Here is a 26341-nt window from a genome sequence, read left to right as displayed (position 1 = left end):
ACTATTAGTGGAAGAGAGAGTTTTGCATATGGACTCTTTAATGAAGATCTTAAAGACAGCCAACTTGAAATCTAAATCAATTTCAAGAAGTGAGTTTATAGTGTTTTCAGATAAACCGTATTATCTGGAATGCCTCTGCCTTTTTTATTTTAATTTTACAATCATTTTTCTATTTTTTAAAGCAACTACCTCTGGTTGCTATGCGAAAAGCTCTAAACAAGCAAGAGGGGAAACAGACTATGCTGCAGAAAGAATGAAAATTATACAGGAAGTGTAATCAAAAGAAAAGTTAAAAAATAGATCAATATATTTTGATAAAACTGAAATGTTAAGAGAAATCTCATTTACTTGCAAGAATAGCAAGGAACAAATTTTCCAGACAGAACTGTGATCTAGAAACTGACTGAGTCCTTTTCATTTTAACTGATTATACTCACATTCCAGACAACTTCATTTAATTTGTCTGCCTATCTTTTAAGTGCCAGACAACTTTAGGTGAAATCCTGGCCCCAGTGAAGTCACTAGCAAAACTCCCGTGGTCTTCCATGAGGCCAGAATCTCACCCTTTATCTCTAGTATCAAAAAGAACAGCTCCCCAAATGCTTCTGCTACTAGGATATCCAACCTACAACAGCAGGGATTAAACTTTTGATATTTAAGCCCCCACCAATGCAGTAGTCACTCAACCTAAAAAACTGAAATGGCTTTTGTCAATCAAGTCCTAAATTCAAACTGGCACAAGTCAACGTCTACATGTGTACTGCTGTAAAGCTTCTAAAAGTGGTAACAAGATAAAGGAGAAAGGAAAAAGGCATGTGCCCCTAACCAGAGACTCTTAATTACAAAAAAAAGTAAGCATTGAAATGTCTATCAGTAAGAATATGCTAGGTTTCAGAGTAGCAGCTGTGTTAGTCTGTATTCGCAAAAAGAAAAGGAGTACTTGTGGCACCTTAGAGACTAACCAATTTATTTGAGCATAAGCTTTCATGAGCTACAGCTCACTTCATCTGATGCAGCTTATGCTCAAACAAATTGGTTAGTCTCTAAAGTGCTACAAGTACTCCTTTTCCTTTTTAAGGATAAGCTAGTTTCTCACCAAATCAGAGACATTAATCTTTCATAATGTAAAAAGCCTCTTTGCTTTTAAGTACTTTGCTCACCTCTCTGGCTACTGCTCGTTTTGGCTCAACTACCCTTCCATCAATTGAGTGAGGTCTTGCAGCCATGGCTGCATCAACTTCAGCCATAGAGGAGAATGTTACAAAACCAAACCCTCTCGATCGTTTGCTTGCAGGATCCCTCATCACCTGCAAAAAGAAAATCAGGAAGTTTTACTGTTTCACTACTAAGTTTTCATACTACCACTAAGTATAAACAAGGCTCTTCGTTTTCAGTTTGACAAATTTTTACTGAAAAACTTCCCAGTTTTACAAACGCTGCTATTTGGTTTTTAATCAATCTTCACCTAAATTTTGGACCACTCAAGTACATGAAAATACTGATGACGTTAAGAAAATGCAATACATTAGATAGATATGTTACTAATAAGTTAGTCGAAGGGTAGATCTATGCTACAGCTGTGCCACTATAGCGCCTTAGTGCAGATGCTTCCTACATCAACCAAAGGGTTTTTCCATCGATTTTGTTCATCAACCTCTCTGAAAAGAATTCTTCCATTGACCTATCTGCATCTACAGTGGAAGTTAGGTAACTGTTTCACGAGGCACAAAATTTTTCACACCATGAGCGATGTAGTCAAGTCAGTCTAATTTTAGACCAGGCCTCAGTGTAAATGTGAAGCTGTCTGTTAAAGTACGACAATGTAGTGGAAGATTAAACACCTGCCTCTCTCTCTGTGTGTGTTCAAGTCCTAAAAAAAAAAAGCCAGAACCTTCTGGCTCCAGCAACCTGCTCCAGACGAAGATTAAACCTTCTTTTACTTTAAATATTCTTACGCGTCTCTATTTGTCATCGTCCCCCCCCTTTTTTTCTGTCCTCCTATCCCTCAAAGTTTAACTTCACAGTGGGGGGGGGGGGGGGGGGAGATGGGATCCCTGCACCACTTTTTACCCCTTTTGTATATTTTGTAATGAACACCAATAGATTTCTGAGAAACTTAAAACAAAATAAAAACCAAAAGTGATGGGCCTTGAACAGAAAAAATCTACATATCTTTAATTTAGATTTTCCCTGCTTTCTACACAAAAGCAGGTGTTTTAACCCAATTACTCATGATTAAAGTATTTGAACTGTATAATTCTGCATTACAGTGAAAACTTGGCTTTACCCTTCATCATGCATATTGTTCATGAAATTGTTGACTTCAACCGCAATTTATACATAAAGCTTTCTAAAGATCTCACATGAAGCATACAGGGATCAACTAGATGCTTCCATTTGCTCTCTTATTAAAATGCTACCCTTCCCAACATAGATAAGGCAAAGTTAACTTGTGGCCCTCCTGCAAAAAGACAAGACTGAGGCCAAGAGCCTCAGGTGTCTCGGTTATGTAAGTACTCACCAATTTATATTTTCAGTTAAAATTCTAAATACTTCAACATACGTCACAACAGTAATCTTCTGCTATTCCAATACTTCAGAAAATGGTATGCAATTTTTACCAAGTTTTTAAGTCCACATTATCAGCATACATTAGCACATGCAACTTACCACACAGTCTGTAAGTTTCCCCCATTGCTCATAGTAGTTTCTCAAACTTTCTTCTGTTGTTTCAAAGCTCAAGCCACCAATGAACAGTTTGCGAAACTGCTCCTTTTCTCTCTAATTTAGAGAATATAGTATTAATATCATTTGCAATTCTCCCATACTACTGTTTAATGTCAGAGTAAGTCTTCAGACATGTTCACAAATGTCAATGAATACTCATTTTCAACAAAAGATTGTGTTTATCTGAAGTTCATTATTGCCATTCAATACAGACCCATATATTATAAAAAAGTAGCTCTTTACAATTTCAGAGTGTTTTTAAAATTACCTTCCTTCCACTCACAAATATATTAAAAATTAAAATTAGGTTTTAAGTACTCTTAGAACTGGAGAAATGTCCACTGAAATGCCATCAAGTTTTCCTCCCTGCAATAGCGTCTTCTTAAAAAAAAACCATAGATTATAATAGATGAGCTGTGTGGTCTCTTTACAAAACCAGATTAGAAGATACCGATTTATGTTGTTCATTCCAAAATGCAGGCTATTTTTTTTTTTAAATATAAAGAAGTGTTTGTGCTCAAATTGATGTTCACCAGTACAAACCAGAAAAGGAGAAACAAGCTTCTATATGAGGCATACACAAAATGCGGGTGGGGGAGCGTCTTTTGTAATCAAATAAAAACTTATAGGCTCAGACACCAAAAACCTTAAGCTATTAAATAAATCTCTTTCATCAATTCATTCACATATGGACAATTAAAGCTCTCATGAGGTACATATTAAGGAGCTATGGGAGTTTTGCCATTGATTTCAATAGGAGTAGGATCAGGCCTCAAGTGGGAAGCAGCTTACTTTTTTTTCCTCATTGTATCTTAAGTACTCTTCCAAGACAGACATTTCTACATTTACTGTTGAGGTCTATTTTGTATCAAAAAGAGGCTTGAAAGTTGTGGCCATGCCTATCCCAGGCAAAATTTACACAAAACAAATAAAATAAAAAAAAAGGAGACTACATATTCTGAACTAGTGTTATTCACATAGGCTAACTCTGACTTGATACATACTCAGTTAAAAAAAACAAACTTAAAAAAAATCAGGCATACAATAAAGGAAGTAGATATTTTAGAGTAAGATATAGGGGTTGTTTTCTGGGAAAGGTACGTGAAGGCAAACAGATTTTATGTTTTGCGGTTCTAAGCAACAGTAAGCTCTTATATAATATACTTTATTTTACCTGCTTTAAAAAAATAGTTTCATTTTTTTAAAGATCTAGCCTTCAGAAAGGCAAATTTACCTTCTGCTAGTCAGGTGATGAAGGCCATCAGAAAACTAAGGTATATACCAAGGGTGGCCAAAGGAAGGCTCACAAGCTGCATACAACACTTTTGCACTAAGGGCAGCTTACTGAGCCCCCCACCATCCTCCACCTACCAGACTAGGGCAAAGGGAGTTTGGGGCTTCAGCCCTGTGAGAAACACCTGTCAAGGCTCAGAGCTTCAGTAGGAGTGGGGTTTAGGCAGGTGCGCCTGGCGCTCAAACTTCTGAAAATTATAGTATGTGGCTTGGAGGGCCGGTAAGTTTGGCCACCCCGGTATACAGTACATTAAATATTGTAGGATACTGAAATAGCAATATATAAAGAGGAGGAATGAAAGCAATTCATCTTAACAAAATGGCCAACAGCCGAAGTTTACTGAATCAGGGACAATTTTTATGGCGTGTACTACGTCTAGCATAATGGTACCGAGATGTCAAGATGCTACCACAAAACAAATAGCCAAAGTTATGAAGAGTTCAATTAACAACTGAAGAGTTTATTATCAAATTGGAGAAGAATCACTACCTTGGAAAGGGAGCAGCTATTAGCACAATTAGAAGTTTCAAGTCAGTAAAAATTTCCAGAGCAGTTAACACCATCAAAAAGATGGAATGAATGCCTTGTCACACTGGTTTGCCCCAATATTGGATACTTAATTATTCCCTCACAATATTCTGCTTACCCACTCACTTGGGTAAGTAATTTTGAAAGGCTAGATTCTTTTTCCTTTAGAATCATCATGTTTAGGGTGAAGAGACACTTATTAATGGTAAATTTGGGGAATACCGATAAATTTTAGTGGGTTATTTTCAAGTCTTCAAGAACATGAGAGGATTGGCTTGGTCAAATTTGCTCCAATACAGAATTTGTAAAAACTGAAGTTTTACACACACTTCAATTTTTTTTATTTTAATAGAAATAGCTTAAAAAAAAATCTTGTATATATTATACTGCCAACAATGGAGCATTGGACTAGGGTACAAGAACCTAATAATATTGAACAGAATGAGATTAACAAAAGCGTAGCTGGCTAATCTGTTTCACTATTCATGTTGAGAGAAAGAAAAGGTAGCCTAACAGGTAATCAAAAACTAACACTGAGCATCTGAGAAAATACTTAAGATTTTTTTTTAAAATAGTTTTAAAAGCAGTATCCCCTTCAATGTTTTTTCCAGTTGAATTTTCACACTGACCAATAAAAGAAAGCTTCTTGATTTTGCCTAAAGCAAAACTTCCATAGTGTGCCCCAATAGCTAAACGAAATTGGAAAGAGAATACCAAATCTGCTTTTGATATAGCTGCATATCCTGCTGCCCTTCTCAGGCTCTGCAGTCAGTAGGTAGGTTTGCAACAACAATGTAAAATGTTTTACTGTTCAATTTTATCATTCTAGTTACTTTACTGCACTGCTGCAAAACAATCTGCAAAGCCTGAGGAAAGCAATAGGCACACAGAGTTATCAAAAGTTGAGTCAGTACTAACCCATATACAGGCCCCAAAAATCCCCCCCTTTAAAAAAAAAAAAACAAAAAACCCACACTACTCAAGTTGCGAACAATTGAAAGAGAAGGAATGGGAAGATAAAAGGACCTGAATCTACCATTAGTGAACGGGAATATTTGGGCCACTACATTATGATATAAGGTATTTCCATAAACTTATTTTATTTTTCACAAAGCACCCTCCTACCTCAAACTCCTAACTGGAGTATTTGGCAGAAAAGGAATGCTAACGAAACAGATCAAATCACTATCATTTGGCATGCAAGCAGACTACCAAACCAGGTATTTTTAAGTTACATGTATTGGCAACAGATTACAGGGCTTGAAATACCTTCTGAAGATAAATAATTACTAGAATAAGCAGTGTTGTTGTAGCCATGTTGGGCATAGGACGTTAGAGACGAGACAAGACAACAGAAGCTGGTCCAATAAAAGGTAGTGCCTCCCCACCTTTTTTATGTACTAGAATCTGTGACACGACACTTCTGATGATCTGCAGAACACTTGGTAACTAGTTTCTTGCAGGACAGCTAAAAATTATATATAATTTTGTAATATTTTCACCATACAAGCAATATGTTACTGAGACAAGAAGCAGCCAGCATGACCGGGAAGGAAAAAGAAGCTAGCCCAGTAAACAGCCTAGTCCCCCTGTTAAATTGATGTTTGCACAATTAAAGTTTGAGATTATATGCAAAGAACTGTTTCAGCCAAAAGGAAACAACAACAACAACAACAAAAATGCATGCTGCGACCTAAAAATAAAGTAAGTTTCAGTACTAAAGTTTTCATACTGTGACCACACACTTCCATTAGGATGAGCTACAGAAATAATATTCTGAAGTTTGCCATTGGAGTCTCAACTCTAACTGCAGTGTAGTACATCAAAAATAGCATGTCCCACCCAAAGTACAGTACTGACTTGCTCAAATACTTGATGCTGTGCCATACCCTGCCTTGGATGGCTCATGGACTTGGAGTTTTGAGACTTCTAGGGAGTGAAGGGGGAAGAGGGGCACACAGATTACTCTGCTGCTGACAGAAACTTACTTCCCACCAGTAGATTCTTTACACTAGGGAGCTCTGTCAGCATAACTATACTGGTCTAATGTTTGTAGTGAAAAGTAAGGCCTAAGTCTCATATGGCAACTTAAAAAACCCTTCAGATAAAATCAAATACCATCAATTAATACCAAAGTTAACATTAATTGGTATAAAATACACATGACACAAACCTTCTGATGGTTTTCCCACCTTCTATGATACTCTTGGTGAAAATTCCCCCCCCCCCGCCCAAATTATAATAAAAGAATAGGGTATAAGTGGTCTTTAAAGCTTCCCATCATGCATCCTCCCCTCACAGGAGGGGATGATGAGTAAGATTTTAATGAGTAACTAGGAGTCTGCCAGTTCTGAGATTATATTATGTCCCACGAATCTACAAAGGGTGGGGAAATGTGAAACCTCTATTTGAGAAGACAGCATCCAATCACAAGGAATGTGTTTTATAAAAAAAAACAGCTACAGAGGCAGGGAAAGAATGGCTCTGAACTGTTGCAAACTCAAGCAGGTTAAGATCGGTTTCAGAGTAACAGCCGTGTTAGTCTGTATTCGCAAAAAGGAGTACTTGTGGCACCTTAGAGACTAACCAATTTATTTGAGCATGAGCTTTCGTGAGCTACAGCTCACTTCATCAGATGCATCCGATGAAGTGAGCTGTAGCTCACGAAAGCTCATGCTCATATAAATTGGTTAGTCTCTAAGGTGCCACAAGTACTCCTTTTCAGGTTAAGATCATAATCAGCAAAAATGGCGGCCAGAGATAGGAGAGCGGAAGCTTCTGATCAACATCCGACAACTGGGTGCCCGCCAAAAAAGGAGCACCGAGGGATGAAGCCTCTACGGGATGGGGGGAGGGGTTAGGGTTAGATTCCCCATTCCCCCACCACCGCGCAGACTCTACTCAAAAGGAGCTAGTCGTATTCGTGTGTGACTCCACGAGTCCTCCTCGGCGTCCCCACCCAACGCGGCAGCAGGACTGGCGCCGCAAAGGCCTGAGATCATCAAGCGCAAAGCGGCGGCCGCGCAGCGCCCGCCATGTGGCAGCGCCGGGAGACAGGGGCCGCCGCCAGCGGCCAGAGAAGGAAAATGGTTGCTGCTTTGGGGCGCGCGCCCACTCTAGGGAGAGCGATGCCGCAGAGGAGGGGAAAATCTTCTCTGGCCGGCCGCGCAGGCTCGGCTACGGCCGCTCCACCAGCCCCCACCCTCGGGAACAGGGCCCCGGCTACCCCCTTTCTCCCTCGGGCCGGAACAGAACTAGCTACCGCCCTTCTCAGCCAACGCACCGGCTCCCAGACCCCCCCCCCCTCCCGTCCCGCCACAGAGAGATGCTGCACCAGGTAACGGGGCCGCTCCACTCAGCGCACCCTCCTGTCCCTACCCGCCACTCCTCTCAGCTATTTCACAGTGGAGGTTCCCTACCGCAGGACCCAGCCGCCTCCCCTCCCCATTCACCCCTCCCCCTCGTTACCGCCATTACCATCTGTGCCTCCCCGGCCTGATCCCGGCGCTTCGCAGGGCCAGAGAGAGACCCGGTTCGCTTACTGCCCTCCATGGTCACCCCTAGGGCGCGCGCGGCTCGCTAGCACAACCGGAGCTCGGTTAAACGGTCTGTCAGGCGGCTCTAGGACTCGCCTCCGCTTGCGCTGTTGCCGCAGCGTGTACCCCCGCCTCCCTGTGCTGCGCACCAGCCCAACCGCCGGCGGCGCTTCCAGAACCTTCCTTCCCCTCTAACGTCTCTGCTACGGAAAACCACCAAGTCTCGCCCACTGCGCCACCAAGCGCATCAGCTAACGGGAAAGTTGCAACTACTAGAGCTGCGCTAACAGCGTACGGGTTTACGAATAAGTATTTTGTTACGTAAAGGTACTAACTGCTACAAACTAAAACGCACCTTTCGCAGCTGTACAACCCAAATTTGCGTGCCATACACCTCATGGTCTACGTAACCCTGTTTGAGAATACGACCCAACCTTTCTAGTAATGGCTGCCTTAACTGTTACGTCTTTTTAAATGCATCGCCACGCAGTGGTCTGTCCCTCGCTCCCCTTCCCACTCATAACGGTCTCTGGCTGTTTTGACCTCGACTCGAATTAAACACCCCCAAGAGCTCCCGCACTTCTGCGGGATGTTTGTGTTTCAATAACGTAGTAAAAATTCAGCAACGCCGTTAGCAATGGCCTTTTTCCGGAAAAAGCCGAAGCAGGCGTCGTCGTGGACCTACTCCACGTCGGCACTACCCGGAAAAAAACGAACTGCCGATCCGCTTCGGCAGTTTCCGGGAAGAGCCCGAAACAGGAATCATCGCCTAAAATGGCTTCTTCGGTAATTTCCGGCAAAAGAAGCCGGAAAACCTCTGGTGGCCGAACAAAGCCGAAGCTGCTCGGCTCGGGGTCTGCTCCAGCTTCGGGTTTTTTCCGGAAATTGCCGAAGCTGCCCGGAGACTGATCCTCGCAGCAAGAGAGATATAATTAGCCAAAGGTCTCCTTTTCCCCCACCTGTGGTGCAGGCAGGAGCCAGAGGGCCAAACCCGGAGCGCATTGGGTGTGCGCCCCCGAGATCCCCTTTGTTGGCGGGCTGGCACCTTCGCCTCTGGCGGCCTGGGAGGAAGTGATAAGTGGCCAGATTTTGGCGCCAGCACTGAGACGCCGCCAGCCGGGCCCGCGAGCAAGCGAGAAGAGCAGACCCCGCGGTATCCAGCTCCTCGCACAGCGGCCCCGCCACAAAGGGTGAGTGCAGCCCCCGCCTCGCCGGGGAAATGGCGCTTCGGCGGCTCCCCTCCCCCCGCGCCGAGCTCAGTGGGGAAATGGCCGCGGTCTGCCACCGCCCGCCCTCGGCAAAGTGGCCGCATGGCCCCATCTTCCCCCCCTCCCCCCACTGGGCAAAGGAGTGAAGCGCCCCGAGCTCCTCTACTTGCCCCCCCTCCCCGCGCGGGAGCCGCCTCGCCCCACCGGCCCCCACGTTCTCCTCCGTCACCGAACCCCCCAACCCTCCGCCAGCAGCCCCTCGGCCGACGCGGGGCCTCTCCCCCGCCGGCGCTGCGCTCGGGCGCTGGGCCCGTCCCGCCTCGGAGCCGCGCCCAGGCAGAGGCTGGCGGTGGCCGTTCGCCAGGCGGCCATAGCGCGCTCTCAGGGGGGCCCGGGACTCACCCAGTCGCTCTCTCTGTCTCCGCGAGGCATCTTGCTTCGCCCAGGCGCTCGCTGAGGCCGCGTCCCCGTGTTTCAAGCTGCCGTCTCGGAGAGAAGCCCTGGCTGGCCCCCCTCTCGCTCCCGCACTGGCGACACGGTAGCAGCAGCGGCGGCGGCAGGAGGCTGCAGCTAGCGTGTAGGCGGCGTTGTGCGCTGTGCCCCGCCGCCAGCCAGCGCGCAGCTCAGCGCTCACACCCCGCAGTAGCCGCCCCAGCCGCTGCCCCCACCCCCTCAGATGTCGCTGCTGCTCAGTGCGCGCAGGGAGCAAGGAGGAGACGGGAAACCCGAGCCGCCGGGCACCATTGAAGTCTGTATCCTTCTCTCTTTCTTTCGTTTCCAATTTAACCTCGCCGTGAATTGGGCAGCGCCCCAAATCCCTTGCAGCTGGGCTCGTGTTTGGTGTAACTGCAAAGGTCCTGCCCCCCCCCGCCCCCCCAGCCCAACGCCGCCACCGCTGCCCGCCTTTAGCAGCCAGCCCAGCTGAAGGGAAGTGGCGGCGCTGGGCGGGAGAAAAGGGAGCTGAGCCCCGGGATCTCTAGGGGGTGCCTCTCCCCCGAGGTAGGAGGAAGGTTCTTGGGCCTCGCCGTGGTGCAACGTGAGGGGTGTGGGGAGGAGAGCGGTTAGACGCTGGGGGGCAGCCTGGGGAGACGCGGTAGCACCCAGCGTGGAGGCGGAGTGGGCGCGTTCAGCAGACAAAGCGAAGCCCCCCGCATGGGGGGCGGTTTTTCCGCGGTCCTCCTGGCTTAGCCTCGGAGCGCAATGGTCGTGCTTGGCGAGGGGGCAACGTGGCGCTGGGAAGGGGCCGTCGCTCCCTCTTCAGGGCGGCTGTGTGAAATGGTGGCGGGTGGCTTTGGGCAACGCACATGACTTGCCGGGTCCGGCTGTCGTGTGGCCACAGCTGTTCCCTCCCCCACAAGGGGAAAGGGGCGCAGGGCTTCCCCCTCTATGTTGGGCTGCGGCTTGGTCCTACTCCGTGCAAAACCACCGGATTTGGCTCGCCTAGTCCCGTTAGGTCACCCAGGCCTTTTATGTGCACCCACCACAAGCCTATGGTGCAGCCTTAGCCCTTCATTCCTCTACCACGGGCCTTTGTTTCCCTCCCCTCATCTCAATGGAGACAAGATGAGGTGCCCAGCAGCAGGGCCCAACCCTCACCCTCTGCCCGCCCCCCACCGGATTTGGCTACGATACCACCTCTCTGGCTGCCAGGAGATGAGAATTGGGCGGGATTGCTGAGTCAAAGGCCTCTTCTGGCCTTTAATAAAGGTTTACCTTTGTCTTGCTCATTTTGTAGTTTCTAGGGATGGGTGGTGAAATCTGTGCCCAGAGGTGATTAGTGTGAGAAATTGTATGGGAAAGGGGACGAGTTTGCTTCATCCAGACCATATGTTTGTATAATCTATTTAAGTTAATGAAATGTATATTTCTTAATGAAGCATTTTAGTCTTCAATATACAATGTGTGCAATTTGGCAGAGTTAATGTCTGTATTAGCCTTAACTCTTATCTTCTGATCCTTAAATTTGCAACATTACAATTGCTTTAACATAATCTGCAGTTTATATGTATTTCTTGCTGTGTCAAGGTTACTGGTAACTCACTACTATGTTACACTACAGATACTTAGCTGTTGCTAATTAAAATCTAACTTTGGCATCTTGAAAATGCTTTTAAATATCTCTTGGTTAACTGCTAGAATCCGAACGCTTTTATCCCATTGGGTTTAAGGAAATATATATCCTAATGGTTCTCCCAGCCTCTCTCTGAAACATCTCTGCTTTATGCTGGTGGAAAGACATTCTTGTAACCCTTCCTACACAATCAGTAGCAAGAGTGATGGCTAGCATAATGGTGTGTTTGTGGGTTGTCAGAGAAACTAGTAATCTAGTTCTCTGGATTTAATCCACACTTGAAATGTTATGTGCAGTGAACACATGGGGGTTGGAACAAGGACCATGATTGTATTGGGATGCCTTTCGCTGAGTAATGTAAACTTCCTTTTAATTGTCATACGTTTTTCTAGTAAAAGCTCTGCAAGTCTGCAATAAAAATGGCCTCCAATAAAACTACATTGGTAAGTTCATGAGCACCTAAAATATATAAGGATTTAACCAAAGTATTTTTCTTCAAAATTATAACTTGGCATCTCCATGTAGAAGATACATCCACATCTCTCCTCCCCAGCATTATTCTGACTAAAATCTCAGATCCAGAAAGTAAGGCTAATAGAAAGGACATTAACTTTGGCTTAAATAAAACTGCCATCTTACAAACAAAACAAAAGAACGTCTCTCTTTAATGGAGGTCTGTGCTCCAGTTCAGCTCTCTGACTTAAAGTGAAGATTGTTTAATAACCTTTAACAGAAAACACTTTGAATTTTTTAGCCTCCTTTCAGCACCCCATGTCATTCATTGTGTATTTAAAAAGGGCAAAAACATATTCATTTTAACTTCTTCTTGGCCGTTAAGGGAAAAATTATTGCAACTACAGGAACAGTACTATTACCTAATACTGATGTGACGGGGCATAGTTAGGATTGCTGTTGGAACTATTACTAGTAAATAACAATTCACTTTGATTTCAGAGGAGCAGAGATTATTAAATGTCTCCCCCACCTGGACCATTATAACAGGGCTTTGACAGGTATCAAGTTACTGTGAAACTTCTTGATATTCAATTATGAGCCAAAAAATTCTGAAATTAAGGACAAATGGATGTCACAGTAGTTGCTCTAATATTCGTTTAACTAATGGCAGTACATGTTTGTAAAGGACAGAAGTGCAGAACTCTAGTGCTAGGTTTACTTGATGGAAAAATAATAAACAAACAGATTTTTATATAGCCTAAATGTGGGGAAGGAGGGAAAATTGTGTGCTCTTATGACATTTACTAAAAAAAAGCCTGCTGTTAAACTTACTACTAGTCAGTAAGTACTAATTTATCCCATATCCAGACAAATATCACCTCCTGTCCCTTAACTGCCTCATTATTTTTCACTGGACTGCAACAGTGTAAGCAATAACATTGCAAACACTTTATCAAGCTAAGAACCCTCCATTAGAAGTTAGTGCCCCAACTCTCTAACATGAGTGAGGGTAATATCGGGTCCGAAATGCTCAGAGGACGGGAAGAGAACCTATTAATGTAGTCAGTATTTTTTTAGGAACTTAGCTGCACAGGTCAGGAAAACCAGCTAATGGTTCCCATAGGAACCATGCTTCTCCGAATGTATGAGGGGGACAGATAGTGTTTCTCTTGAAACTGTAACTTTGATGTTTCTGACTTTTGTATATCTGAACCATCTACCACAATGCTACATTAATGTTATAATCTTTCACTTGTATAAAATTAAAAAGGTGAGTGATGATACACTGAAGGAAATGTGTGTATACTACTATGTGAATTTTGAATATGGGAAAGTAGCAAAGTACACTTTATTCGAACATGCAGCATTAAAATGCCCAGGATATGGTGTTCTCAGCTATGGGACTCGGAAAAAGAGGCCAAACGGGTATAGTGACAATTCTTTCCATTAACAACTTCAGATACTGTGTGCTTCTGTTGGGTGAAGTGCATGTAGAAGCATCCATCCACAGAGCATCCAAAATTTGAGATGAATGCACAATTTTTCTTCAGGCCATGCAGTCAGATATGCATAATAGAATGTAGTGAGGGACAAGAAGACAAGTTTGAACATCTGTCCTCGTGTACATATGAGGCATGCTTAAATCAGTAATGTCCAGTAAATGTCAAGTGTTCATGACAGTTTTTCAAGCAAGCGTCTTTTTTTAAAAACAAAGCTCATATGCTTCCATGGAAGGCTTTGTGCATGCCAAATTTTTAAGTTTTTTAATTGATTTAGAGGTCTAAAAAGCGTTTGTACTTAAATTATGAGAATAAGAGGGTGAATTAATTTTTTTTCACTTTCTCAAAATAATTCCCCTTGATACTGAGTCGAAGCCCAAAGGAGAATCTCTCACAAAGTTATATTCATTTGAATACATGTTTACTCATCAACTATAACTGTAGTGTTGCTACTATTGTGCTATGAGCATTATGTCACTTGTTCTTCACTTTTTGCTATTTTTCTATCTCTACTTATTTCTCTCTTCTGTCCTCCACTCCTTTCTTTCTTTAAAGGAAACTGCCTTCAGAGGATAGCTTGACATCTTCATATTTTTCCTTTCTCTCTGTCTTGATCTTGCATCCTTGTTCTCTTCTTGTATTCTCTCTCTCTCTCTCTCTCTCAGCCAAAAAATACCTGTGATTAAGTTGGCACTCTTCAGACATTGGTGCTTTGCTCAAAATATCATCTCTGGGACATACAAATAAAGATTTAAATCTGATTGTAAATGTTTGCTCTATTTTAAATCACCCTATCCCCCAAACAAACACCACATTTGGTATCTTTATATGTATAAGCTCACTGTTTAGAATAGAAATCTTGAAACCTATTTCCTTTTTTATATTTTGCTGTATGAACCTTCAATTTGTAGGTTTCTAACCAGGAGTCTGAAGTGGCATTTGGGAAGGGCTAATTGGGAAAAGGATCCTCAAGGATTACGTATGTTTTTGAAAAGAATTACAAAAAGTGGAAAGAACTAAATTTGGGCCTGACATACTTGATGATATCCCCTTTAAAAAACAAAACACCCACCCTTCCTCAAACTCTGGAAAGTCTATCTAAAACTTATGTAGAGTTTCAAAACAAACTGATGCATTGCTTTCTCAAAATGCAGATAGTACTCATGACCAATGCTATAATAGCAGGCCTGTCCTCAGTAGGAAAATACATTGGTAAAGGAAATGTGACGGCACTACTTAATTTTAATGCTCCCATAGGACTGCATTGTGGGAGCTTCAAAGTCCCGCTGCCATTTTGAATGCTTTCCCATAAGGAGCGCATCCAAAATGGCAACCAAAACTGTGCACTTAATCCCATAGAGCTCCAAACACTCAATGTGACAGTACGAGACTTGTTTCAAGCCTTTTAGGATTATTAACAAGGAAATTTTGAAAAATACCTTGTGTCCTTCTAATACATTTAATTGTGCCTTATTAAACTTGGAATGCCTTGAGGATGATGTGGATGTAATTAATTTTTATTTTAAGCATTTAAAGGATGTTATACAATAATATATCTAATGTACACTTAAATACAACATCTCTGTAAAGTTTTAATAAGATAAATTTTGTACATTAAGTGCTGTTCTTTAAGCTTAGCTATCTTAGGTTTTTGAACCTCTGTAACATGTGTTTGAGTGAAAGTTACATTGGTCCATGGGTAAAGATGGGGGGAGAATGGCAGCTATGGAATGTTACAAGTAACACATTCTGCTGGCAGCTGTTATCGGTTATTGTTGGGCATCCAGATTGGTATAGCAATATGTCTTTATCTCTTCTCCCCTCCACACTTTTACTTTTTTTGGAGGGAGTGAGAGGAAAGTAGTAATCAATTGCCTTTGGTTTTCTTTCTTAGTAGCCAGAATATCATTCCCTTTCTCTTTGGTCCACCTCCCCACAGTTCCTTTAACGCTTACTACTTTGTGTATGCCTTTATGCTGTTCCTTATACACCTGCCTTTTTTGTGGGTGTTCAGTTATGTTTACTGTAGAAGTTATTGTAAATTTTGAGTCTTTGGCACTAGAGGAAAGAGTGGAATGACAATTAAGGGAAAGGAAGCATTGATTGCATAGGCAAAACATTTTGCCTTTAAAAAAAGACTGTTCTCTCAGTTTTGGGTATTTTATTCAGGAACTTACAAAAAATGGCACTCAGATTACCTGCTCTAACCTAATAGGAAATTGAGCCCTGGACCCAGTATGAATAAGTTGCCATTTTTCTGCTATGTAGTGAGTAAAGGTTGTGCTTGACCGTTGAAATAGCTACATAAAGCAATATAAAATATATTATTATAAATATAATTTTTAACTTTTTTAGCACAAAATGGGAAAGAAACAGAATGGCAAAGGTAAAAAAGTTGAAGAAGCAGAGCCTGAAGAATTTGTTGTGGAGAAAGTCCTGGACAGACGTGTAGTGAATGGGAAGGTTGAATACTTCTTGAAATGGAAAGGATTTACAGAGTAAGGAATTCCAAATGTATATTTTTCTGGTAGCCCCTAAAATCCATTAGATACTTTGACAGGCAATAATACAGTGGAAAGTAAGGGCTTTTCTGTGCTTCAGACACTACAGTGGTGCAGCTGCATTGCTTCAGTGAAGACTACCTATGTCAATGGAAAAACTCCAACTCACCGAGCGGTGGTTGCTAGGTCGATGGGAGAAACCTTGCACTGTGTATGCTGGGAGTTAGGTCAGTTTAATTGCATTGCTTGGGGTGTGGATTTTTCACAACCCAGAGTAACATAGTTATACTAACCTAAGTTCATAGTGTATACCAGGCCTAAGAGTGAGTAGCATTTCATTTAGGATGACTTGGGGCTTGGCTACATTTGTGAGTTACAGCGCAATAAAGGAGCCCCGGGCGCACTAGCTCACTACCTGTCCATGCTGGCAAGGCACGTAGAGCACTCTGACTCCGTGGCTACAGCGCTGCTGGTACTCCACCTCGGCGTGTGGAATAACATTTGCTGCGCCCCCGCCGGAGCACCGCAGCACCAGTGTGAACGAGGTGTTGCATTCCTGCACTCTGATCAGGCTCCGAAAATGTCCCATAATCCCCTTACGTCAAGTGGCCACTCTTGTCATTGTTTTTGAATCGCCGCAGGAATGCGGATATGCCCTTTGCAAGCTCTGTTTCTGACAGCCGGCTGCTTACCTGCTCTGAAACAAAGCAAGCCATTAGTGTGGAATGTGGAGGGGTGGGGGAGAGGGTCTGCTGCTGTCTAAAATTACAAGACAGCATGCTGACATGCTCTCAACCCCCCCAAAACCCACTCTCTCTCCCCCCATATACACACAACACGCTCCCTGTCACACTCCACCCCCCCATTTGAAAAGCACGTTGCAGTCTCTTGCATGCTGGGATAGCTGCCCATAATGCACCGCTCCCAATGCCGCTGCAAGTGTGCAAATGTGGCTACGCCAGTGCGCTTGAAGCTGTCAGTGTGGACAGACTGCAGCGCTTTCCCTACTGTGCTCTCCGAAGGCTGGTTTAACTCAAAGCGCTCTACATCTGCAAGTGTAGCCATGCCCTTGGTATTTTAAAATTATAAAAGGGAAAGGGATATTGTATACTGGAGCTTCTGTTGGTGGGTTATCAGACTTCAGTAGCCCATAGTATTTCAAAACAAGCAGATCTATTTTAAGTATGTATTCATTCTTCTAACTAATGTTTTAAGGATATTTTGAGACCAGGGTGGAAGAAAATCTGAAGTAACTGTAATATTCAATAAGGCCTCACTAATAGTTGCACTTTGCCACTGTTTCTCAGTATAGATATACACATAAACACCTTTTATTGATATAACTGTATGCACGTTAGATGTTGCACTGATATAACTTCCTTTTTTAAAAAAATTGATAGCTAAATTGGTGCTAAAGCACTGTAGAGAAACTCTGACCCCATATAGTTAAGACATGGATAACAAAGCTAAATTCACTCGAGGAACTCTGGGCTTGCTTGACTAGTGAATCACTCTGCTCAGAGTTAATTGTGGGAGATTACACTTCATCAGCTGCAAAATAAATAAATAAATCCCTTTAAACATATATCCTACCTACTGGTAGAACACATCCACAATCTTGCACACATTACTCCTAGGGGAATTCTGCGCCACTGTGTGTACACAGAATTCATGTCCCTTTGTAGATTTCTTTGCTTCCCTGCAGAAAATAATGGGGAAGGTGGGCGCTTGGGGATGTCCATGGGCATAGTTCACTGAGGCATTGCCCCCCAAACAGAGGTATGGGGTTGTGCCACTCCTTCCCCTCTATTTCTGTGAGCACAGAACTGGCTGGGTAAAGGAGGGTGCCGCTTGGCTCTGCTGACTCTGCAGCTGGACACTGCCTCCTGGGTTCTAGTGCTAGTTGTGCTCCCCTTCTGTGTGCTGGGAGCCATCCAGTGAGTGCCCATGGGGGAAGGGAGGGTGGAGTGGGAGGAGGGAGCTGGGAGAGGGGCATGTGGGATTGATGGGCGGGAGGATAGTGCTTGGGGAGGGGCATTAGGAAAGGGATGGGAAAGAGAGGGAGGAAGTGGGAGCCCTTCATGGGGTGTCCCCTTGGCCGCCTCTAGGGCTCCCCTGTTAAGCAGGCCCATTGAACCGCCACCCCTCCGTGCACCTACCTGGACCATCCCAACAAGCCCCCCCAGACTCCTATTCCATTGAGCCCAACTAGCTCCCAACCACTTTCACCTGGACCATCCTGCAGAGTCCCATTGCCCCTCTGCCTGGAACTACCCAACGAGCCCCTGTGCATCCAGATTCTTCCCTCCCCCACACCTGCTCCCTCCCTCCCCCCCAAGCTGCTTGCATCGGATTGCCCCACACAAAATCCTCTGACCCCACATCTGGATCCCTCCACCACACTAAGCCCCTCTACACTTGGATCCTGCTGGGCTGAGCCTGCTTGCCCACACCTAGTGCACCTGGCGCAGAGGGGGCGGGGTCCCAGGGTGTTTTTGGGGCAGGCCTGGCCCTTGTACTGTGCCAGGGTTGGGTGCAGCCTCATGGCTGAGTCCCTGTCCCAGGAGAGGGGGAGCTGCAGGGTGATCTACCTCTGTGCAGCAAGTGGCCTGTGCTCCCCACTGACATGCTGGAGCCTCCACATTTATTTATTGACGAATAAAAAACTGCAGAATTTTAAACTGTACACAGGATTTTTACTTTGTAGCACAGAATTCCCTCAAGAGTAACACATTTATGTTATAATTGTATATTGCTCAAAATAGTCACACTATGATTGCCTGTGTATTATCTCCTAAAGTGCATATTCTGCTCAGATGTACATAGCAGTAACTTGTTTAGTCTGGATGTTTATGGGACTTGCCTCAAGATATCCCAGTATATTTCAGTAACTGAAAATATCTTGGGGATTCCCATGTTTGTGCAATGTTTGGTACTGGTGCATATGATTGACTGAGAAGGCACTTATACTGTCTAGGGACACAGTTAATAGATTTGACATTCAGTAGCAAATAAAACTAAGCACACTTGGATAGTTTCCAGACTTAATTAGCTTCTTCTTATGCCCCCAGACAGTTTATATGGTTCTCTATCTGTATTTGAAGGTGTTTAAATAGGAAGGGAGTAGAGTTTCGAGGGTCAGTCAGCTTCTACTGGGTGGGTTGGTAGGGATTAAAAAAAAAAATGTTGTGGATGGGGATGTCTGTACTGTATCTTCTGTCAGCAGTTGTTCTGCAGCAATAACAGAATAGAGCATAACTCTAAGTGCATATCTGATGACTGCAAGGTAATTTAAGAAAATAAAGTAGACTCCCCTCTTCTTTAAGAAGCCTGTTTTATGTGCTGGGGAAGAAGCTTTTGCTTACTGTCAGTTATGTGGCTAAATTAGGTTTCTGGGCTTTTGATAATCTCATGAGCTAGCTGTATGTATGTTTCAGTGCTGACAACACATGGGAGCCTGAAGAAAACTTAGATTGTCCAGAGTTAATTGAAGCCTTTCTGAACTCCCAGAAAGCTGGTAAAGAAAAAACAGATGGTGGTAAAAGAAAATCTTTATCAGATAGTGAATCTGATGACAGCAAATCAAAGAAAAAGAGGGATTCTGTAAGTATTTTGAAGTTGTTGCTATACAAATGCTTTTTCTTATGTTGAATGTTTGTACCCAAATTTTAAAAAATTCTAGGAGTGATCCAGGGAATTGTAGACAAGCCATACATCTATATCTAGAAAATTGGTTTAGAACAATAATTTAAAAACAGAATAATAAAACACCTGGAAGATCATGATGATAGGGTCTAACCAGCATGGCTTCTGCAAAAGAAAGTTGTCTCACTAATATATTTGAACATGACAAAGTAGTGAATAAATAGTCAACAAAGTCTTCCTTGGACTTCCAAAAGACCTTTTGACAAGGTTCCACGAAAGAAGATAAGTATTCCTTGGTGAGAGTATTATTATGGCTCTAGGAGATAATGAAGCAGAGAATAGGATTAAATCAGTGGTTCTCAAACTTTTGTACTGGTGACCCTTTTCACACAACATGCCTCTGAGTGCGACCTCCCGCACCCCCCCATAAAGTAAAAATACTTTCTTATATATTTGACACCATTATAAATACTGGCGGTAAAGCGGGGCTTGGGGTGGAGGCTGACAGCTCGCAACCCCCTCCCCCCCCCCCCATGTATGAACCTCACCACCCCCTGCGGGGTACCGACCCCCAGTTTGAGAACCCCTGGATTAAATGGTCAATTTTCATCATGGGTTACGGTGCCTCAATGTTTTGTCCTAGGTCCAATGTTTTAATATATTAATGATTTAGAAAGGGAGGTGAGTGATGCTACTAACATTTGCAAATGAAAAAGATGTTTAGGTTAGTCATGACCAGAGAGGGCTGAAGAATTTCAGAAAGACCTAAACAAACTAGAAAAATGGGCAGCATGATGGTGAATGATTTCATTGCTGACAAGTACAAAATAATGTATATTGGAGGGGAAAACATAAATGTCTTGCAGGATTCTAAAGTAACTATTAATTCAAGCAAGGGACCTTGGTGTCATTGTAGACAGCTCACTGAAAATATCTGTTCAGTATGCAGCTGTGTAGTTCGTTTTTTGTTTTTGTTTTTTTTTTAAAGTTAGGATGCATAGGTCAGTGGTTTCCAAACTGGGTCATGACCCAGTACTGAGTCATGGAATAGAATACATTGGGTCGCAGCAGCTCTCATCAGCACCACCATCAGTGGTGCTGCCTGGCTAAGGCAGGCTAGTTCCTACCTGTTCCAACACGGCGCTGTGTCCCAGAAGTGATCAGCGGCAGGTCCGGTTTCTACGCGCTGGGGGAGTGGCACGGGGCTCTACGCACTGCCCGAGCACCAGCTCTGCACTCCCACTGGCCGGAGCTGTGGGAGGCGGTGCCTGTGGGTGAGAGTCGCGTAGAGCCGCTTGCGCGCCTCTACCTAGGAGCCAGACCTGCTGCTGGCCACTTCCGGAGCGCACTGTGGTCTCTCTGGTGCCAGGACAGGCAGGAAGCCTGCCTCTGCACCCCAGCTGTGCTGCTGTCCAGGAGTTGCTGGAGGTAAACCTGTGCCCCAATCCCCTGCCCCAGCCCTGAGCCTTCACCCAGAGCCCTGACCCCCTGATTCAGACCTGGGCCCCCCCAAACCAGAGCACCCTCCTGCACCCCACAGTCCACACCCCCAACTCTCTGCCCCAGCCTTCCACATTCCAAACCCCTTATCCCCAGCTCCGTAGGGTCGTGGGCATCAACAGTTTTCTTCAACTGGGTCGCCAGAAAAAAAGTTTGAAAACCACTGGCATGGGGGTAGGATGATGAATAATACAAATATTCTAATTCCTTTATATAAATCAGTGTATGGCCTCATATGGAATACTGTATATAGTATTGATCACCCCATCTCAAAAAGGATATTGTACAACGGGTGAGGGGAGGGGGAGAAGAGCAGTGAGACCAATCAAAGGCATGGATTAAACTCATGAAGAGAAATTGAAAGATTGGGATTATTTACTTTAGAAAGGAGATGACTGAAAGGGAACATGATAAAAGTATACATGATGGTTAATGGTATAGAGAAGGTAGATTGGGAACTCCTGTTCTTCCCTGTCTCATAATACATTGACAAAGAGACATTCAATGAAATTTACAAAGTGGGAAATTCAAAAACAGTAAAAGGAAATACTTTTAACCCAATGGATAATTAAACTGTGGAATTCATTACAATAGGAAGTCACTCAGGCCAAGTACTTAAGATATTAACTTAGGTCCTGAAGCATTAGTGTCCCTTACAAAATTTGTCATTAATCTGGATATTCCTGATACCCATGTCCAACCCTGTTTTAAATCTTTGCCATTAGAGATCAGAATGAGACCTCTGGGGACATATTATCCCATGTCTGCCTACTGTGGGGATTTTACATCTTCCTCTGAGGCATCGGGTATTGGCCATTGTCTGACAGCAGACTGGATTTAGATGGACCTTAGATCTGACCTAGTATGGCAATTCCTATTTTCCTATGAACTAAAACAGTAAAAGTTGATAACTCTTGAAAGTCAAAGAAATAAACTCGCATATCTAGATCTGTTCTCACACCTTCTAAATGTACCACACATGAAAGCAGGGGTGGGCAAACTTTTTGGCCCGAGGGCCACATCAGTGTTGCGAAACTAATATGGAGGGCCAGGTAGGGAAGGCTGTGCCTCCCCAAGCAGCCTGGCCCGAACCCCTGACCCATCCTACCCTCCCTGCTCCTTGTACCCTGACCGCCCCCTCCTGGGACCCCCCACCCCTAACCACCCCCTGGGACCTCACCCCCATCCAACCCTCCCGCTCCCTGTCCTCTGACTGCTCCGACCCCTATCCACACCCTCACCCCCTGACAGCCCCCCTGCCCAACTCCCACGCCTATCCAACCCCCAGTCCCCTGACCACCACCCCCCAGAACCTCTGCCCCATCCAACCGCTCCCTGTCCCCTGACTTCCCCCCTGGGGCCTCCTGCCCTTTATCCAACTCCCTGCCCCCTTACCATGCCACTCAGAGCGGCAGGGGCTCGCAGCCACGCCACCCAGCCAGAGCCAGCCATGCTGCCAGAGTGCTGGCAGCACGGTGAACTGAGGCTGCAGGGGAGGGGCTGGGGGCTAGCCTTCCTGGCCAGGAGCTTTGGGACCGGGCGGGCCATAGCTTGCCCACCTCTGCTTTAAAGGGATGCTGTTGATAAGTTTAGGCCTGAAATGACCTAACTTCAAAGTAATTATCTCATGGGTAATGACTAGTCTAAAATCATTCCAAGTCTGCATCTGAAAATAGGGGTAGAGGAAAAGATACCATTGCCATTTAAGACCAGCAAGGGGAGAAAAAGGTAACTGGTCATCTTTTCCTAGAGCTGTTCTTTACCTTTTATTACTGATGCACAAAAGTACACAGTGGGCATTAGTTCACTATAAAACAAAATTATTTGACATGAGACACTTAAGTTGGTAAAACAGTCTACATCAGAGGTGGGCAAACTACGGCCCGTGGGACCTTCCTGCCCGGCCCTTGAGCTCCTGGTCCAGGAGGCTGGCCCCTCCCCTGCTGCCCCCCTCACCCCCACAGCCTCAGCGTGCCATGCCACCAGCGCGATGCTCTGGGCAGCCGGGCAGTGCAGTTGCAGAGCCGCAACCTGATCCAGTGCTCTGTGGTGCACGGTTGGGGGGGGGGGGGGGTGGATAGAGGGCAGGGGAGTTCAGGGGCGGGGGGTGGTCAGGGGGCGGGGGTATGGATAGGGGTTGGGGCAGTCAGAGGGTGGGGAACAGGGGGGTTGGATGGGGCAGGGGTCTCGGGGGGCAGTCAGGAATGGGGGGGATTGGATGGGGTTGCAGGGGGCAGTCGGGGTGGGGGGTCTGGAGGTGGTCAGGGAGCAGGAGGTGGTGGATGGGGCAGGAGTCCCAGCGGGGCCAACAGGGAACAGTGCGGGCTTGATGGAGTAGGAGTCCTGGGGAGGCCATCAGGGGACAAGGAACAGGGGGGTTGGATGGGGCAGGAGTCTCAGAGGGCGAGAAGCGGGGGGGAGTCGGATAGGAGGCGGTGGCCAGGCCATGCCTAGCTGTTTGGGGAGACACAGCCTCCCCTAACCAGCCCTCCATACAATTTTGGAAACCCGATGTGGCCCTCAGGCCAAAAAGTTTGCCCGCCCCGGTCTACATTGTAGATCTTATAAGTTAGGCTGCAAGTCTTTTGTGGAGGTCTTGGAAGTCACAGATTCCATGTCTTTCTGGGACCTCCATGTCTTCTACAGCAGCCGGTGTGGCTGACCCCAGGGCTGCCCGAGCAGCTGGGGCGGCCCCTGGGTAAGCTGCACCAGCTGCTGCTTTGGGAGCAGCAAAGTCATGGATAGGTCATGGGTGGTGACTTTTTGTTTATTGCTTGTGACCTGTCCATGACTTTTACTAAAAACACCTGTCACTAAATCATAGCCTTACTTATAAAGTGATAGGCAGTCTTCTTAAAATAACCTTAAATTTGAATGTTAAGCAAATTAAATTAGTCTAAAAATTGAAATTTAAAATAAGAGATTTTTTGTTTAATCTTAAGGGTATGGTCATGTAAACAATGACTGCATACTCTTAGTTATTCCTGTATGGTACCCTTGACATCATTGTGATTTTTTTTTTTTTCACAAGGAAATACCTGTTTGCAGGCTTGGATTTTAATTTCTCTGCAGAAATCACTTCTAACTCAGAGCTATTGCCGCGCTCCTAAACTCAGGAAATTGGCTGCAGTTTGCATGTCACTCATACACTCATATAGGCGAACTATGGGATGCTACGATGTTCCCTGACCTTTACACTAAGCTTCCACTAGAAAGATGCTTCCTGCCTTATCTAGTTTTCTGAAATAAATGTGTATATTAATGATGTAAATTCATCTTTTTTGCTAAATTTAACTAATTCAGTGGCTCATTCTAAAGCATAAAATGACAAAATAAATCTTGACTTGATGTAAGCTGTAACTTGTCTGACACTTGCCTTAAAATGATGAAAATTAATGTTAAACTAGATGTGACTTTCAACCTTTCTAATAGGTTGATAAACCAAGGGGATTTGCAAGAGGTCTTGATCCTGAGCGGATAATTGGGGCCACAGATAGCAGCGGAGAACTTATGTTTCTCATGAAATGGTAAGTGATGTACAGACAACTCTGATCCACTGTTTAAACTGGTAAGAAACCATTTCCTTTTTGGAATGAGACAGGAAAGATGACAATTTACTTGTTTCTGTGTTTGGGAACCTGTTCTGAGCAAATAGTAAGTAGAGTAAGATTGGAATCTCATTTCTAATATTCATTGGTCAAACTAATGAGAGACTGAATACATGCTTTTTGGCAGAGGAGTGTGGGCAGTGCAATAGTAGCTTCCATCCCTTTATTTAAATGTCTAATTTTGCTCTCAATGAAGTCCAACTGAGTTACCCCAAAAATATCAGAGTCTCACTTTGAGACACTTAAAGATTTGCACTTTAGAAGACTCTTACTCATCCTCTTAAAAACCACAAGTAGTGGATATGTGAAGTTTGGGATGTATATAAAATGCAGGTTGTTGCAATTTGGAATTTCTGTAGCATTATTAAATGAAGAAATGAGAGAACTTGTTTGTTCTTATTTCCTGTCTTTGTGGATAGCTTATACTTTGTTATATGCAACAAGCCTACTTCTAACATGCATGTGAAATCAGTAAAAGTTTTTAAAATACAGGGGTATCAACTGTGTCTGTCTTGCATTTTCTCTCACTCTGACACGGGATCAAAAATTGCAATCTGATAAATTGTTTATTGCATATGTTCCAATTGGATTTAATAGTTTGTGATTGTCCAGTTTACCCAGAGTGACACTGTCAATTTAACTGTCCGTGACAGCTGTCTGAAAAGTTTTACATGACATTAGAAGTAATGCATAATACTAGACAGGTTATATCCTTTGTGTAGTCAGTGTTTTCTTTGTGCAGTGTTTCCCTTTTTGTCTGTGTGGATCTCTCAAACAGGAAAGAGAGACGTTTTTTATTGAGGGGAAAATGTGACTGTAAAACACAAATTGGCAGAGAAAACTGGGGACTGCTGTATTGAAACTGCTATTAACTAGAAATTGTGATGTTCAATTGATGTCCTTTTAAGAGGACCTTCTCAGAGTGATGGCCTCTGGAAAGTTGCTAGTGGTGATTAATAGGGATAGATATTTCTAAAATTTAAACTCCTACCTCTGCTCCTTGATCATGAAATATATTCTAATCTCAATTGCAGACACATCTGGTTTAGTAATAGCTCTTAAACTCAAGACTTTTTTTTTTTTTTTTAAACCCTGCCCTCTTAGGAAAGACTCGGATGAGGCAGACTTGGTGCTGGCCAAAGAAGCTAACATGAAATGTCCTCAGATTGTAATTGCTTTTTATGAAGAGCGACTAACTTGGCATTCGTGTCCGGAAGATGAAGCACAATAATCATTTGCATTGCTTTTTTATATATATATATGAATATTAAAACCTGGATTTGGATTTTATTCTTTTGATTTATTAGCAATGTGAGAAACCTCTACATTCTAATGAGAATTGAGTTTGATATGTTTGTTTTTTGAAGTAGTGTGTTTTGCATCAACAGCAGGTAAATAAAGGCTTTCTGCAACTTGCTTCATTAATGAAAGGACAGCATTTGATACTATTTCCTCCATATTAGGTAAAGGCTTTTTTAAACCTTCATGATCCTCCATAGTTATTACTGAATCATAACAAATGTTTAAACAAACTCACAGATGTTTTATAGTCTTCTATGCTATTGATGTGCATGTATCTTCTTTACCCCAACCTAGCCCCGTAACATGTAGAACCATTCTTTTTAGTCTTTGAGGTAATTTAGTCCCAAAGAGGCCAGGTAAAAACTAACTTTGTAGTAATTTGAATGTTATCATACTGTATATTGTTTACTTTATTGTAAATACTGGTGAACGGTGGTCAATAAAATAGTTTTATATTCTTCCTTTA

The 26341-nt window shown here is 44.0% G+C and overlaps 2 protein-coding genes across 10 annotated transcripts in view; one reads left to right on the top strand and one right to left on the bottom strand.

Annotated features, from left to right (window-relative positions):
* Positions 1–9834, bottom strand: part of HNRNPA2B1 (heterogeneous nuclear ribonucleoprotein A2/B1) — a 17165-nt gene extending 7331 nt beyond the window's left edge. For 3 of the 4 annotated variants that reach the window (XM_075125775.1, XM_075125776.1, XM_048838428.2), the window contains exons 1-3: positions 8027–8175; positions 2671–2781; positions 1161–1307 (exon numbers count right to left, since the gene is read on the bottom strand). In XM_075125775.1, coding sequence (XP_074981876.1) covers positions 1161–1307; positions 2671–2781; positions 8027–8101 — 333 coding nt within the window. In that variant the 5' untranslated portion in view covers positions 8102–8175. Of the gene's footprint in view, positions 1–1160; positions 1308–2670; positions 2782–8026; positions 8176–9695 lie in introns of those variants that run through there. The other variant, XM_048838427.2, reaches the window with a different exon arrangement.
* CBX3 (chromobox 3) lies at positions 8970–26341 on the top strand. Of its 6 annotated transcripts, none has more exons than XM_048838434.2 (6): positions 8970–9275; positions 11757–11807; positions 15675–15817; positions 19258–19423; positions 24398–24492; positions 25678–26341. In XM_048838434.2, exons 2-6 carry the CDS (start codon positions 11784–11786, stop codon positions 25802–25804), a joined length of 555 nt encoding a protein of 184 aa, XP_048694391.1. In that variant the 5' UTR covers positions 8970–9275; positions 11757–11783; the 3' UTR covers positions 25805–26341. The 6 variants fall into 6 exon arrangements, with proteins under 6 accessions (XP_048694391.1, XP_048694393.1, XP_048694390.1 ...); XM_048838433.2 differs by lacking the exon at positions 8970–9275 and adding an exon at positions 9904–10041; XM_048838435.2 differs by lacking the exon at positions 8970–9275 and adding an exon at positions 10071–10292.

This window comes from Caretta caretta, chromosome 2 (assembly GCF_965140235.1).
Source record: "Caretta caretta isolate rCarCar2 chromosome 2, rCarCar1.hap1, whole genome shotgun sequence".
NCBI lineage: Eukaryota > Metazoa > Chordata > Testudines > Cheloniidae > Caretta > Caretta caretta.
The sequence above is the reverse complement of the archived record's forward strand: the minus strand, read 5'-3'. Positions and strand labels throughout refer to the sequence as shown.